This window comes from Bubalus bubalis, chromosome 2, assembly GCF_019923935.1.
Source record: "Bubalus bubalis isolate 160015118507 breed Murrah chromosome 2, NDDB_SH_1, whole genome shotgun sequence".
Classification (NCBI taxonomy): Eukaryota; Metazoa; Chordata; class Mammalia; order Artiodactyla; family Bovidae; genus Bubalus; species Bubalus bubalis.
In genome coordinates, this window is record NC_059158.1 from 47,592,172 (window position 1) to 47,608,924 (window position 16,753).

General features: G+C 38.1%; 1 protein-coding gene across 2 annotated transcripts in view; it reads right to left on the bottom strand.

Annotated features, from left to right (window-relative positions):
* The window catches only part of COL21A1 (collagen type XXI alpha 1 chain), a 236,239-nt gene that overhangs the window by 149,168 nt on the left and 70,318 nt on the right, over nt 1-16,753 (bottom strand). For both annotated transcript variants that reach the window (XM_044931869.2, XM_025272314.3), the window contains exon 3: nt 10,110-10,661. In XM_044931869.2, the coding sequence (XP_044787804.1) occupies nt 10,110-10,661 (552 nt within the window). The remainder of the gene's footprint in view (nt 1-10,109; nt 10,662-16,753) is intronic.

The window sequence follows — 16,753 nt, forward strand, 5'->3', positions numbered from 1 at the left end:
ACGTGAGTCTGAGTGAACTGCAGGAGTTGATGATGAACAGGGAGGCCTGGCGTGCTGTGATTCATGGGGTCGCAAAGAGTCGGACACGATTGAGCGACTGATCTGATCTGATTACTTTGCAAAAAAAAAAAAAGACCCTTTTTTTTTAAAAGCAAACGTCATATATATATTTTATAATTTTTGTGACTTTTTTTTCTCTTTCTTTTTTTTTCTTCTTTTCTTTAACATTGTATTTTTAAAATTCCAAACTCTACTCTAGATTTTGAATTTTTGCTTTTTGGTATTTGTTATCAATTTTGTACCTATTTTTTTATATATATAATTTTTGTGACTTTTTTTTCTCTTTCTTTTTCTTCTTCTTTTCTTTAACATTGTATTTCTTAAATTCCAAACTCTAGATTTTTAATTTTTGCTTTTTGGTATTTGTTATCAATTTTGTACCTATATTTTTATATATATATATAATTTTGTGACTTTTTTTTCTCTTTCTTTTTCTTCTTCTTTTCTTTAACATTTTATTTTTGAAATTCCAAACACTACTCTAGATTTTTTAATTTTTGCTTTTTGGTATTTGTTATTGATTTTGTACCTATATTTTTTAATATATATATAATTTTTGTGACTTTTTTTTCTCTTTCTTTTTCTTCTTTTCTTTAACATTTTATTTTTGAAATTCCAAACTGTACTCTAGATTTTTAATTTTTGCTTTTTGGTATTTGTTATCAATTTTGTACCTTTAAGAACCCAATCTTCAGTACCCATTTTTACTTGGGAGCAAGATTACTGGCTTGACTGCTCTCTCCCGCTTTGGACTCTCTATTTTCTCCACCAGGTCGCCTGTGTCTCCTCCCTAACCCCTCTCTGCTCTACCCAACTCTGTGAATTTCTGTGTGTTCCAGACGGTGGAGAACACTTAGGGAACTGATTACTGGCTGGATCTGTCTCTCTTCTTTTCATTCCCCCCTTTTATCCTCCTAGCCACCTCTGTCTCCTTCCTCCCTCTTTTCTTCTCTATATAACTCTGTGAACATCTCTGAGCAGTCCAGTTGTGGAGTGTACATAAGGAAGTGATTACTGGCTAGCCTGCTCTCTCCTCTATTGATTCCACCTCATCTCATTCAGGTCACCTCCAACTCCCTCCTCCTCTTCTCTTCTCCATATAACTCTGTGAACCTCTCTGGGTGTCCCTCACTGTGGAGAAACTTTTCATCTTTAACCTAGATGTTTTATCAATGGTGCTGTATAGAAGGAGAAGTTTTGAGACTACTGTAAAAATAAGACTGAAAACTGGAAGCAGGAGGCTTAAGTCCAAACCCTGACTCCAGGGAGTTCCTGACTCCAGGGAATATAAATTGACAGGAGCTCATCAAACGCCTCCATACCTACACTGAAACCAAGCACCACACAAGGGCCAACAAGTTCCAGAACAAGACATACCATGCAAATTCTCCAGCAACACAGGAATACAGCCCTGAGCTCCAATATACAGGCTGCCCAAAGTTACTACAAAACCATAGACATCTCATAACTCATTACTGGACACTTCATTGCACTCCAGAGAGAAGAAATCCAGCTCCACCCACCAGAACACCGACACAAGCTTCCCTAACCAAGAAACCTTGACAAGCCACCTGTACAAACCCACACACAGCGAGGAAATGCCACAATAAAGAGAACTCCACAAACTGCCAGAATACAGAAAGGATACCCCAAACTCAGCAATATAAACAAGATAAGAGACAGAGGAATACCCAGAAAGTAAAGGAACAGGATAAATGCCCACCAACCAAACAAAAGAGGAAGAGATAGGGAATCTACCTGATAAAGAATTCCGAATAATGATAGTGAAAATGATCCAAAATTTTGAAATCAAAATGGAATCACAGATAAATATCCTGGAGACAAGGATTGAGAAGATGCAAGAAAGGTTTAACAAGGACCTAAAAGAAATAAAAGAGAGTCAATATATAATGAATAATGCAATAAATGAGATCAAAAAACACTCTGGAGGCAACAAATAGAATAACAGAGGCAGAAGATAGGATTAGTGAATTACAAGATAGAATGGTAGAAATAAATTAATCAGAGAGGAAAACAGAAAAACGAATTAAAAGAAATGAGGACAATCTCAGAGACCTCCAGGACAATATTAAACACTACAACATTCGAATCATAGGAGTCCCAGAAGAAGAAGCCAAAAAGAAAGACCATGAGAAAATACTTGAGGAGATAATAGTTGAAAACTTCCCTAAAATGGGGAAGGAAATAATCACCCAAGTCCAAGAAACCCAGAGAGTCCCAAACAGGATAAACCCAAGGCGAAACACCCCAAGACACATAGTAATCAAATTAACAAAGATCAAACACAAAGAACAAATATTAAAAGCAGCAAGGGAAAAACAAAAAATATCACACAAGGGAATACCCATAAGGATAACAGCTGATCTTTGAATAGAAACTCTTCAAGCCAGGAGGGAATGGCAAGACATACTTAAAATGATGAAAGAAAATAACCTACAGCCCAGATTATTTTACCCAGCAAGGATCTCATTCAAATATGAAGGAGAAATCAAAAGCTTTACAGACAAGCAAAAGCTGAGAGAATTCAGCACCACCAAACCAGCTCTCCAACAAATGCTAAAGGATATTCTCTAGACAGGAAACACAAAAACGGTGTATAAACTGGAACCCAAAACAATAAAGTAAATGGCAATGGGATCATACTTATCAATAATTACCTTAAACGTAAATGGGTTGAATGCCCCAACCAAAAGACAAAGACTGGCTGAATGGATACAAAAACAAGACCCCTACACATGTTGTCTACAAGAGACCCACCTCAAAACAGGGGACACATACAGACTGAAAGTGAAGGGCTGGAAAAAGATTTTCCATGGAAATAGAGACCAAAAGAAAGCAGGAGTAGCAATACTCATATCAGATAAAATAGACTTTAAAACAAAGGCTGTGAAAAGAGACAAAGAAGGTCACTACATAATGATCAAAGGATCAATCCAAGAAGAAGATATAACAATTATAAATATATATGCACCCAACATAGGAGCACCACAATATGTAAGACAAATGCTAACAAGTATGAAAGGGGAAATTAACAATAACACAATAATAGTGGGAGACTTTAATACCCCACTCACACCTATGGATAGATCAACTAAACAGAAAATCAACAAGGAAATACAAACTTTAAATGATACAATAGACCAGTTAGACCTAACTGATATCTATAAGACATTTCACCCCAAAACAATAAATTTCACCTTTTCCTCAAGCACACACAGAACCTTCTCCAGGATAGATCACATCCTGGGCCACAAATCTAGCCTTGGCAAATTCAAAAAAATTGAAATCATCCCAAGCATCTTTTCTGACCACAATGCAGTAAGATTAGATCTCAATTACAACATGCTGCTGAATAACCAATAAATCACAGAAGAAATCAAAAAAGAAATCAAAATTTGCATAGAAACAAATGAAAATGAAAACACAACAACCCAAAACCTGTGGGACACTGTAAAAGCAGTCCTAAGGGGAAAGTTCATAGCAATACAGGCATACCTCAAGAAACAAGAAAAAAGGTAAAATAAATAACCTAACTCTACACCTAAAGCAACTAGAAAAGGAGGAAATGAAGAACCCTAGGGTTAGTAGAAGGAAACAAATTTTAAAAATTAAGGCAGAAATAAATGCAAAAGAAACAAAAGAGACCATAGCAAAAATCAACAAAGCCAAAAGCTGGTTCTTTGAAAGGATAAATAAAATTGACAAACCATTAGCCAGACTCATCAAGAAACAAAGGGAGAAAAATCAAACCAATAAAATTAGAAATGAAAATGGAGAGATCACAACAGACAACACAGAAATACAAAGGATCATAAGAGACTGCTATCAGCAATTATATGCCAATAAAATGGACAACGTGGAAGAAATGAACAAATTTCTTTTGTTCAAACTTTTCTAAGTTCTTAGAAAAGCACAACTTTCCAAAACTGGACCAGGAAGAAATAGATAATCTTAACAGACCCATCACAAGCACGGAAATTGAAACTGTAATCAAAATCTTCCAGCAAACAAAAGCCCAGGTCCAGACGGCTTCACAGCTGAATTCTACCAAAAATTTAGAGAAGAGCTAACACCTATCCTGCTCAAACTCTTCCAGAAAATTGCAGAGGAAGGTAAACTTCCAAACTCTATGAGGCCACCATCACCCTAATACCAAAACCTGACAAAGATGCCACAAATAAAGAAAACTACAGGCCAATATCACTGGTGAACACAGATGCAAAAATCCTTAACAAAATTCTAGCAATCAGGATCCAACAGCACATTAAAAAGATCATACACCATGACCAAGTGGGCTTTATCCCAGGGATGCAAGGATTCTTCAATATCCGCAAATCGATCAATGTAATACATCACATTAACAAATTGAAAAATAAAAACAATATGATTATCTCAATAGATGCAGAGAAAGCCTTTGACAAAATTCAACATCCATTTATGATAAAAAAAAAAAAACTCTCCAGAAAGCAGGAATAGAAGGAACATACCTTAACATAATAAAAGCTATATATGACAAACCCACAGCAAACAGTATCCTCAGTGGTGAAAAATTGAAAGCATTTCCCCTAAAGTCAGGAACAAGACAAGGGTGCCCACTTTCACCATTACTATTCAACACAGTTTTGGAAGTTTTGGCCACAGCAATCACAGCAGAAAAAGAAATAAAAGGAATCCAAATTGGAAAAGAAGAAGTAAAGCTCTCACTGTTTGCAGATGACATGATCCTCTACATAGAAAACCATAAAGACTCCACCAGAAAATTACTAGAACTAATCAATGAATATAGTAAAGTTGCAGGATATAAAATCAACACACAGAAATCCCTTGCATTCCTATACACTAATAATGAGAAAATAGAAAGAGAAATTAAGGAAACAATTCCATTCACCATTGCAACAAAAAGAATAAAATACTTAGGAATATATCTACCTAAAGAAACTAAAGACCTATATATAGAAAACTATAAAACACTGGTGAAAGAAATCAAAGAGGACACTAACATATGGAGAAATATACCATGTTCATGGATTGAAAGAATCAATATAGTGAAAATGAGTATACTACCCAAAGCAATTTAAAGATCAATGCAATCCCTATCAAGCTACCAACGGTATTCTTCACAGAGCTAGAACAAATAATTACACAATTTGTATGGAAATACAAAAACCTCGAATAGCCAAAGCAATTTTGAGAAAGAAGAATGGAACTGGAGGAATCAACCTGCCTGACTTCAGGCTCTCCTACAAAGCCACAGTCATCAAGACAGTATGGTACCGGCACAAAGACAGAAATATAGATCAATGGAACAAAATAGAAAGCCCAGAGATAAATCCACGCACATGTGGACACCTTATCTTTGACAAAGGAGGCAAGAATATACAATGGAGAAAAGACAATCTCTTTAACAAGTGGTGCTGGGAAAACTGGTCAACCACTTGTAAAAGAATGAAACTAGAACACTTTCTAACACCATACACAAAAATAAACTCAAAATGGATTAAAGATCTAAGCGTAAGACCAGAAACTATAAAACTCCTAGAGGAGAACATAGGCAAAACTCTCTCCGACATACATCACAGCAGGATCCTCTATGACCCATCTCCCAGAATATTGGAAATAAAAGCAAAAATAAACAAATGCGACCTAATTAAACTTAAAAGCTTCTGCACAACAAAGGAAACTGTAAGCAAGGTGAAAAGACAGCCTTCAGAATGGGACAAAATAATAGCAAATGAAGCAACTGACAAACAATTAATCTCAAAAATATACAAGCAACTCCTACAGCTCAATTCCAGAAAAATAAATGACCCAATCAAAAAATGGGCCAAAGAACTAAATAGACATTTCTCCAAAGATGACATACAGATGGCTAACAAACACATGAAAAGATGCTCAACATCACTCATTATCAGAGAAATGCAAATCAAAACCACTTCACGCCAATTAACCAATTTTTATTTTATATATATATAAAATAAAAACTGGTTAATTTGCCAGTAAAACATACGAATTATAAATATATATGCAATCAACATTACAGCACCTAAATATATGAGGCAAACATTGACAAAACTGAAAGGGTAGACAGCAACCCAATAACAGTAAGGGATTTCAATGTTCCAGTTTTAATAATGAATAGAATATTCAGCGGAGAAGGCAATGGCACCCCACTCCAGTACTCTTGCCTGGAAAATCCCATGGATGCAGGAGCCTGGTAGGCTGCAGTCCATGGGGTCGCTAGGAGTCGGACATGACTGAGCAACTTCACTCTCACTCTTCACTTTCACGCATTGGAGAAGGAAATGGCAACCCACTCCAGTGTTCTTGCCTGGAGAATCCCAGGGACGAGGGAGCCTGGTGGGCTGCTGTCTATGGGGTCTCACAGAGTCGGACACAACTGAGGTGACTTAGCAGAGCAGCAGCAGCAGCAGAATATTCAGACAGAAGGTCCACAAAAGAGCTTGAACAACAGTCTAGGCCAAATGAATCTAATAGGCATATATAGAACACACTGCCTACCCCCATCATGGCCACAGCAGCAGAATATACATTCTTCTCAAGCACAGATGAAACAGTCTCCAGGATACATGTTAGGTTAAAAATAAATAAATAAATAAGCCTTAACAAATTTAAGAAGATTGAAATCATACCAGGTATATTTTCCAACCACAACTGAATGATATTAAAATAATTTTATTATTTTATTTTATTAATATTTTTCATTAATATGCCAGGAGGAAAACTGGAAAATTCAAACAAACACATGGAAATTAATACAATCTTGAACAATCCTTAAATCAAATAAGCATTTGACTTATTTGACAGAAGATACCTTGATACAAACAAACCGTAAAATACTACATACCAAAACATATGGGATGCAGCAAAAGCAGTACTGAGAAGGACATTCATAGCAATAAAAATAATAAAGATTTCAAATAAATAGCCTACCTTTACAAGTCAAAAGAACTAAAAAAGGACAAACTAAGCCCAAGTTGAAAGAAATACTCTCCGATATATAAAGAAATCATTTTCCATCACTTTTAGGTGGTCTTGAAATAAGGAACATATTGAACAATACACCTTCAAGGAAACAGTAAATTCATGAATATGAAATAATCTATGTGGGAACAAAGAGTTGGATAATATTTTGTTCATTCTGGATCAACAGTAGAATATAAAAGGGAACAACCCTATATGCTAAACACCTCAAAATAGAAGTTACTGCTAAGTTGCTTCAGTCGTGTCTGACTCTGTGCAACCCCATAGACGGCAGCCCACCAGGCTCCGTTGTCCCTGGGATTCTTCAGGCAAGAACACTGGAGTGGGTTGCCATTTCCTTCTCCAATGCATGAAAGTGAAAAGTAAAAGTGAAGTCACTCAGTCGTGTCCGACTCTTAGCAACCCAATGGACTGCAGCCTACCAGGCTCCTCGGTCCATGGGATTTGCTAGGCAAGAGTACTGGAGTGGGCTGCCATTGCCTTCTCCAAGTAGAAGTCAAATAATCTAACATATATAATGTTAATTATATAATATATATAATTTGAGGCTGCTGCAATACAGCAGTGCTTTAATTTAGTGCATTAATCACACTGTGTAATACAGTATGAAATGTCAAGTGTAAAAAAACTCATATCTTCCACAAGTACAACTTCAAAATGTACATTTTAAAAGATGTCTATTGTACAGTGCATATGTGAACTGAATAGACACAGACATTACTTACATTCTTTTTCTGAGTGTGGATGAAGAAATATTTGGCAAGATTTCAAATTTGATTTTTTTTCACAGATCAGACATTTTAGCTGAAAAAAGCTTTACCCCTTTACACACAGCTACTCTTTCATGTGTAGTTTTAAAAATTTAAATACAGAGAACGCATTTATGAAAATACAGATCTTCAGGAAAAGTCTATGAAACAAATACTAAACAGACATTTAATCAAATTTATATTTTAGGATTAAAATGAATGGTAAGCGTAATTTTACCATGGAAAGTCTATTTTAATAATGAAGTATACTTAACTTCAAAGTGAAAGATTTCTAACTAATCCAACAACACATTAAAAATCTAAATTCCTTTGATTTAGAAAGATGGTTAACGACAACCCTGTATGCAGGACAGCAAAAGAGACACAGATGTATAGAACAGTCTTTTGGACTCTGTGGGAGAGGGGGAGGGGGGGATAATTTGGGAAAATGGCATTAAAACATGTATAATATCATATGAGAAACAAATCGCCAGCCCAGGTTCGATGCAGGATACAGGAAGCTTGGGGCTGGTGCACTGGGATGACCCAGAGGGATGGTATGGGGAGGGAGGTGGGAGGGGGGTTCAGGATGGGGAACACATGTACACCCGTGGCGGATGCATGTTGATGTATGGCAAAACCAATACAATATTGTAAAGTAAAATAATTATTAATTAATTAATTTTAAAAAAATCCAAATTCCTTTGACCTGTTCAACACAATAAAAGTCAACAGTCTTACTGTTAGAGACTCATAAAAAGAATAACTGTACTGAGCATTTGTATCTACTTATTAGTAACTTTTTAAAATTTTTTATTATAGAAAATACTTAATTTTCTATGCTCTTTGGTTTGTAGTGGTTTCTTAAAATATTAGTAGATAATCTAAAAAGCTCTGAAGTGTTTTTCTCTACCACAGTCCCCTCAAATACAAAGAAAATAAAGAAACTAAGTTGTTTTCTAAGTCCCAATCATGTAGAAATTTTTCTATCAAAAGTGAACCAAACAATTTTTAGATTTTTTGTAGGTAAACTTGGAAAAAACATTTCCATTTGCATGAATATGATTTTAGGCAGATGGCACATTAAATGCCTATAATATTAAAAATAAATGATATGAATAAATTATCCTCCCCCAAATAATGTGAACACAAGCATGTCTGTACTCTAACAGCTTTAATGTTTACCAAAAATTGGAACTTTCCTATATTTTATGGGATGATGTAAACTTAGTTAACTCCAGTATTTAATGGAATGATGTAAACATAATTAATAGACTAGCAAGCACTATATTTTCAAAGGTTTCCTCATTGCTGGTGGGAGTTTGTTTTTCTCAAGTAAAGTTTTTAAGACTCTTCAAAAGTTTTAAAAATGTTCGTAATTTGATATTTGTTTTCTGTTTTCTTTAATTCCCATTCACAATTAGGTATGGGAATATTCAGTTATTTGTATTAGAAAAACTTAGGAATAAACCAACTATACAAAAATGGAGAAAATTTAAATATTCTTAAAAGATTATATGCTATAATATTAATAGTTTAAAATCATAAATATAGTAATATGGTATAAATAATATGAAAAGAGAGTATGAAATTATCTATACAATATTATCCTTATTTAGGCAGTCTTTCCAGGTGGCTCAGACAATAAAGAATTCACTTGCAATGCAGGAAACTTGGGTTCGATCCTTGGATTGGGAAGATTCCCCGGAGAAGGAAATGGCTACCCACTCCAATATTTTTGCCTGGAGAATCCCATGGACCGAGGAGCTTGGCAGGCTACAGTCCATGGGATCACAAACAGTCAGACACAACTGAATAAGGGCGCGCGCACACACACACACACACATCCTTATTCAGGCACATGAATAAACTCTCAAACACTCTGAAATCAAAAAAGACTAGAATGGAAAAGGCAGAAACCTTGCTAACAGGAGTGATATAATCATACATGATTTACATATACTTTCATTCTTTATGTATCTCAACTTTATCTAACCTCCACAATAAACACATTGTATCTGAAAGAAAAACACACACACACACACACAAATCACAAAATATTATATCCTCCAACTGTAGATTTTACAAGAAAGCAATTGTTCCCAAAAACAAAATTTATCCAAAATAACTCTAACATAGAAATGTGTGCTCACTTCAGTTCTGACTTAACTCCTCTGACATTGAATATAACCATCTCCCCCACTGTAAATGAACAGGTTATACAAAACTGTAAGAGACTGTCATTCTTACTTGTTTCCACGTTATATTAAGGCTTACCTTCACAAAGTTTCTGCTTCATCACCTCCCTTATTTTGGATATTGCAATGTAGTCTTCCACATAAAACACATAGGTGGATGAAGGCTTGTTGGCAATAGCTCTAAGTTCTGCCTCTTCTGTTTCTGACCCAACACCAATGGCAAACAACGTTATTCTACTGTCTCTTGCTGCTTCTGCAGCATCCTTGACTTCATCTTGGGATTTCCCATCCGTAAGGACTACTGCGATCTTAGTCAGAAACCGTGCGGACTTGGCAAAAAGGTAATCAAGGGCAAACTGGATGGCCTTTCCAGTCCGTGTGTTTCCTCCCAAGTAGTGTATTGACTCCATGGCTGCCATCAAGTTCTCTCCCGATTCATGGCTCCCCAGGGGGATCTCCAGGACAGGGTAGTCACTGTACTGGACCACTCCAACCTGAATAAACTTCGGTCCTATGTCAAAGTTCTTTGTGATATTGACAAGCCACTTTTTCACTATTTCAAAGTTTTCTGGGCCAACACTGTAAGAGCCATCCAAGATGAAAACTAAATCTGTCGGAGCAGTACGACAACCTAAGTGAGAAAGAAAATCATCAGAGTACATGCGTTAAAGAAAAAACAGAAAGGAAGGTTTTCAAATGCATGAATTTTTCATTAACCAGATTGGGGAATCCTTTCACAATGTATATGTATATAAAGTCACCAGAGTGTATACTTTATATATCGTACAATTTTACATATCAATTATATTGAATACCTCAATAAAGCTTAAAATTTTTAAAGTAAAAGATATAGTAAGCAGTTTATAAGAGTTTTGTGAAGATTAATATGACATACTGCTTAACTCATGAAAATTCTTTATAAATGAGGGCTATGACTTTTGTTGATATTTTTGAATTATCTTATTTTAAGGATTAATGAGTGAATCAGCTTTAAAATCAGACATTAAAAAATGGATGCTTGCATTGTTGGTGGGAATGTACATTGATATAGCCCACTACGGAGAATAGTATGGAGATTCTTTAAAAAACCAGGAATAAAACTACCATATAACCCAACAATCACACTATTGGGCATATACTCTGAGGAAACCATAACTGAAAAAGACACATGTACCCCAATGTTCATTGCAGCACTGTTTACAATAGCTAGGACATGGAAGCAACCTAGATGTCCATTGACAGATGAATGGATAAAGAAGTTGTGGCACGTATACACAATGGAGTATTACTCAGTCATGTAAAGGAACACACTTGAGATAGTTCTAATGAGTTGGATGAACCTGGAGCCTGTTATACACAGTGAAGTCAGAAAGAGAAACACAAATCTCCTATATTAATGCATATATATGGGATCTAGAAAGATGGTGCAGATGACCCAGTTTGCAGGGCAGCAGTGGAGACTGACCTGGAGGGCTTCCCTGGAGGCTCAGGTGGTAAAGATCTGACCTCAATGTGGGAGACCTGGCTTTGATCCCTGGGTTGGGAGGATCCCCTGGAGAAGGGAAAGGCTACCCACTCCAGTGTTCTTGCCTGGAGAATCCCATGGACAGAGGAGCCTGGCAGGCCAGTCCATGGAGTCGCAGAGAGTCAGACACAACTGAGCGACTTGCACTTCCATTTTCAGTGCAGACATAGACATAGAGAACAGACTTGTAGACAGAGTAGAGGAAGGAAAGGGTGGGACAGACTGAGAGAATAGCATCAGAACATATGTACATTTACAAATGTGTGCACATTTACATTTACAATTACCATATGTCAAACAGATAACCAGTGGGGATTTGCTGTATGAGGCAGGGAGCTCAAACCCAGTAACCTATGACAACCTAGAGGGGTGGGATGGGATGGGAGTTGGCAGGGAGGTTCAAGAGGGAGGGGTAACATGCATACCTGTGACTGACTCATATGGATGTATGGCAGAAACCAACACAACATTGTAAAGCAATTATCCTCCAATTAAAATAAATAAATTTTTAAAATGATAAATAAAAAACAAAAAAATGGGTGCTACATATGAATATGACATCTAGATATCTCTTTGAAGGGGCAGGTATTGTTATAAAGCAACATTTTATTCTATTTATCAAGAGAATAAATCAAACCACAAAATTTTTTAATAAATAAATGCATCATTTTCAGCTATACACTAACATCATTATCAATTAAATATGTTTCAGTTCAGTTCAGTTCAGTCGCTCGGTCATGTCCGACTATTTGCGACCCCATGAATTGCAGCACGCCAGGCCTCCCTGTCCATCAACAACTCCCGGAGTTCACTCAGACTCACGTCCATCGAGTCAATGATGCCATCCAGCCATCTCATCCTCTGTCGTCCCCTTCTCCTCTTGCCCCAAATCCCTCCCAGCATCAGAGTCTTTTCCAATGAGTCAACTCTTCGTATGAGGTGGCCAAAGTAATGGAGTTTCAGCTTTAGCATCATTCCTTCCAAAGAAATCCCAGGGCTGATCTCCTTCAGAATGGACTGGTTGGATCTCCTTGCAGTCCAAGGGACTCTCAAGAGTCTTCTCCAACACCACAGTTCAAAAGCATCAATTCTTAGGTGCTCAGCCTTCTTCACAGTCCAACTCTCACATCCATACATGACCACTGGCAAAACAATAGCCTTGACTATACAGACCTTTGTTGGCAAAATAATGTCTCTGCTTTTGAATATGCTATCTAGGTTGGTCATAACTTTCCTTCCAAGGAGTAAGCATCTTTTAATTTCATGGCTGCAGTCACAATCTGCATTGATTTGGGAGCCCAGAAAAATAAAGTCTGACACTGTTTCCACTGTTTCCCCATCTATTTCCCATGAAGTGATGGGACCAGATGCCATGATCTTACTTTTTCACTCTCCACTTTCACTTTCATCAAGAGGCTTTTGAGTTCCTCTTCACTTTCTGCCATAAGGGTGGTGTCATCTGCATATCTGAGGTTATTGATATTTCTCCCGGCAATCTTGATTCCAGCGTGTGCTTCTTCCTGCCCAGCGTTTCTCATGATGTACTCTGCATAGAAGTTAAATAAGCAGGGTGACAATATACAGCCTTGACGTACTCCTTTTCCTATTTGGAACCAGCCTGTTGTTCCATGTCCAGTTCTAACTGTTGCTTCCTGACCTGCATATAGGTTTCTCAAGAGGCAGGTCAGGTGGTCTGGTATTCCCATCTCTTTCAGAATTTTCCACAGTTGATTGTGATCCACACAGTCAAAGGCTTTGGCATAGTCAATAAAGCAGAAATAGATGTTTTTCTGGGACTCTCTTGCTTTTTCCATGATCCAGCAGATGTTGGTAATTTGCTCTCTGGTTCCTCTGCCTTTTCTAAAACCAGCCTGAATATCTGGAAGTTCACGGTTCACATATTGCTGAAGCCTGGCTTGGAGAATTTTGAACATTACTTTACTAGCATGTGAGATGAGTGCAATTGTGCGGTAGTTTGAGCATTCTTCGGCATTGCCTTTCTTTGGAATTGGAATGAAAACTGACCTTTTCTAGTCCTGTGGCCACTGCTGAGTTTTCCAAATTTGCTGGCATATTGAGTGCAGCACTTTCACAGCATCATCTTTCAGGATTTGAAATAGCTCAACCTGAATTCCATCACCTCCACTAGCTTTGTTCGTAGGGATGCTTTCTAAGGCCCACTTGATTTCACATTCCAGGATATCTGGCTCTAGGTCAGTGATCACACCATCGTGATTATTTGGGTCATGAAGATCTTTTTTGTACAGTTCTTCTGTGTATTCTTGCCACCTCTTCTTCATATCTTCTGCTTCTGTTAGGCCCATACCATTTCTGCCCTTTATCGAGCCCATCTTTGCAGGAAATGTTCCCTTGGTGTCTCTGATTTTCTTGAAGAGATCTCTAGTCTTTCCCATTCTGTTGTTTTCCTCTAGTTCTTTGCATTGATCGCTGAGGAAGGCTTTCTTATCTCTTCTTGCTATTCTTTGGAACTGTGCATTCAGATGCTTACATCTTTCCTTTTCTCCTTTGCTTTTCGCTTCTCTTCTTTTCACAGCTATTTGTAAGGCCTCCCCAGACAGCCATTTTGCTTTTTTGCATTTCTTTTCCATGGGGATGGTCTTGATCCCTGTCTCCTGTACAATGTCATGAACCTCATTCCATAGTTCATCAGGCACTCTATCTATCAGATCTATTTCTCACTTCCATTGTGTAATCATAAGGGATTTGATTTAAGTCATACATGAATAGTCTAGTGGCTTTCCCTACTTTCTTGAATTTCAGTCTGAATTTGGCAATAAAGAGTTCATGATCTGAGCCACAGTCAGCTCGTGGTCTTGTTTTTGTTGACTGTATAGAGCTTCTCCATCTTTGGCTGCAAAGAATATAATCAATCTGATTTCGGTGTTGACCATCTGGTGAAGTCCATGTGTAGAGTCTTCTTTTGTGTTGTTGGAAGAGGGTGTTTGCTATGACCAGTGCATTCTCTTGGCAAAACTCTATTAGCCTTTGCCCTGCTTCATTCCATATTCCAAGGCCAAATTTGCCTGTTACTCCAGGTGTTTCTTGACTTCCTACTTTTGCATTCCAGTCCCCTATAATGAAAAGGACATCTTTTTTGGGTGTTAGTTCTAAAAGGTCTTGTAGGTCTTCATAGAACCGTTCAACTTCAGCTTCTTCAGCATTACTGGTTAGGGCATAGACTTGGATTACTGTGATGTTGAATGGTTTGCCTTGGAAACAAACAGAGATCATTCTGTTGTTTCTGAGATTGCATCCAAGTACTTCATTTCGAACTCTTTTGTTGACCATGATGGCTACTCCATTTCTTCTGAGGGATTCCTGCCCGCAGTAGTAGATATAATGGTCATCTGAGTTAAATTCACCCATAAATGTTAATGTGAAATATTTATAAAAATACATATAAACCAATGAATAGGGGAAAGAAACTAAAAACAAACTTTCTGCCAACTTCAGGACTCAACTAGCCAGCAAAGGCACACACATTCTTGATATAGTTGAGAAAATTTATATGAAGCAAGATCATGAAAGCAGTCATTTGTGTACTACACAGAATGCACGTTTAAAGGTCTGATCACTCATCTTCAGCCACTTATGTAGTAAAACATTCCTCGTGTGAAGTGAATCTAGTGCAAAGGGATAAAGCCATTCCTTTCTCCATAAAACTAAAGACTTATTAAGATACCAGGAATCATGTGAAATCAGCACATCTTTGAGTTCTACCAAGAAAAAAGACTATTTGTGGCACAAGTTATATCCAGATGTACACATGTAAAAAGAATGAAAAACAAAAACTTTCTTAACTCTCTTTTCCACAGTACACAACACACTTTTAACCCTATTTCATTCTTTCAGTGTGTTTATAGTGAATAACTGCTCTCTAAGGACTGGCTTCAAACACACCTGAGATATCTCTAAAAGCTCCCAGCCTATTAAGATAGACAGTGGGCTAGTTAGAGAAAGTAAAAGAATTATGAGAACATACAGGAGGAGGTGGCAACCTAACTGTGGAAAGTCAGGGGTAGTTTTGTGGGAAAGCAGACAGGCAACCTGAGATCAGAAAGCAGAGTTTTATCCAGGTCAAGAGGAGGACATTCTACTCAGAAGGAAGGCAAGTGCAAAGTTCAGGAGGTGAGAGACAGACCCAGCCCCGTAGACGCGCTGGTTTGTCTGGGTGATTCTGTGGTCGGCAGAGAGTACAGGGCGAAAGAGCCGCACTTGCTGCCTGCTTCTCTCAGTTTTGCACTTAAGGCGGCAAAAATACTATTGCTCATGGCCCACAGGACAAGGATGCCATGCCCTTGGAGAGGATGATTGGAAGAGGAGGAGATGAGTCGAGGTAGTGAGATACAAATTTTAAGTCGTGTGATTTTACTCAGATGAGGTGGTGTCGCCATGCAGAGGGGTGTGAAGGACACTCTTTCAGTAACCTCTGTCATGGGGACTGTCACCAGACTTCAGGGCAGGTACTGCAGAAACGGGATTCTGCCCAGAGACAAACTGTCCAACCCAAGGGAACTCAGCTCTCCTGATATCTTTGGAAGCTGTGTGAGGACAACAGGGTTACACTTTTATTGGTGTTTTGAGGGAGAGACAGGACAGGAAGGCTGTGTTTGCTGGCTCTTCGAGGTTGCCCTTCTTTGATGCTCCAAAGCACGTTGTGCCTGGATGTGTGAGTATTTGTGTACCACTTGATTCAGCGGTCATAAACTTGTACAGGGTTATTCTTGGCCCTTTCTGCTCCAGTCCAGAGCCATGGGGCCTATATTTCATAACTGCAAGATTACCCAAGAGGACGGACACAAAAGCAAGTGCTGCCGTTTATAAACCGCAGATGAAATAGCACCCTGAGAGATCCCCTTGTGAGAGAGGCCGGATCACCAGAGTCACAGGAAAGGAATGCACTGAAGACAAAAGTGTCGGTGCCAGTCGCTCAGTCACGTCTGACTCTTTGCGACCCCATGGACTGTGGCCCCCCAGGCTCCTCTGTCCATGGAATTCTTCAGGCAAGAATACTGCAGCGGGTTGCCATTTCCTTCTCCAGGGGATCTTCCTGACCCAGGGATTGAGCCCGGGTTTCCTGCATAGCAGGCAAATTCTTTACCGTCTGAGCCCCCGGGGAAGCCCACTGAAGATGAAAAGCAGGGCTCAAATATGAGCTGCAGCTCTAACCAGAGGTA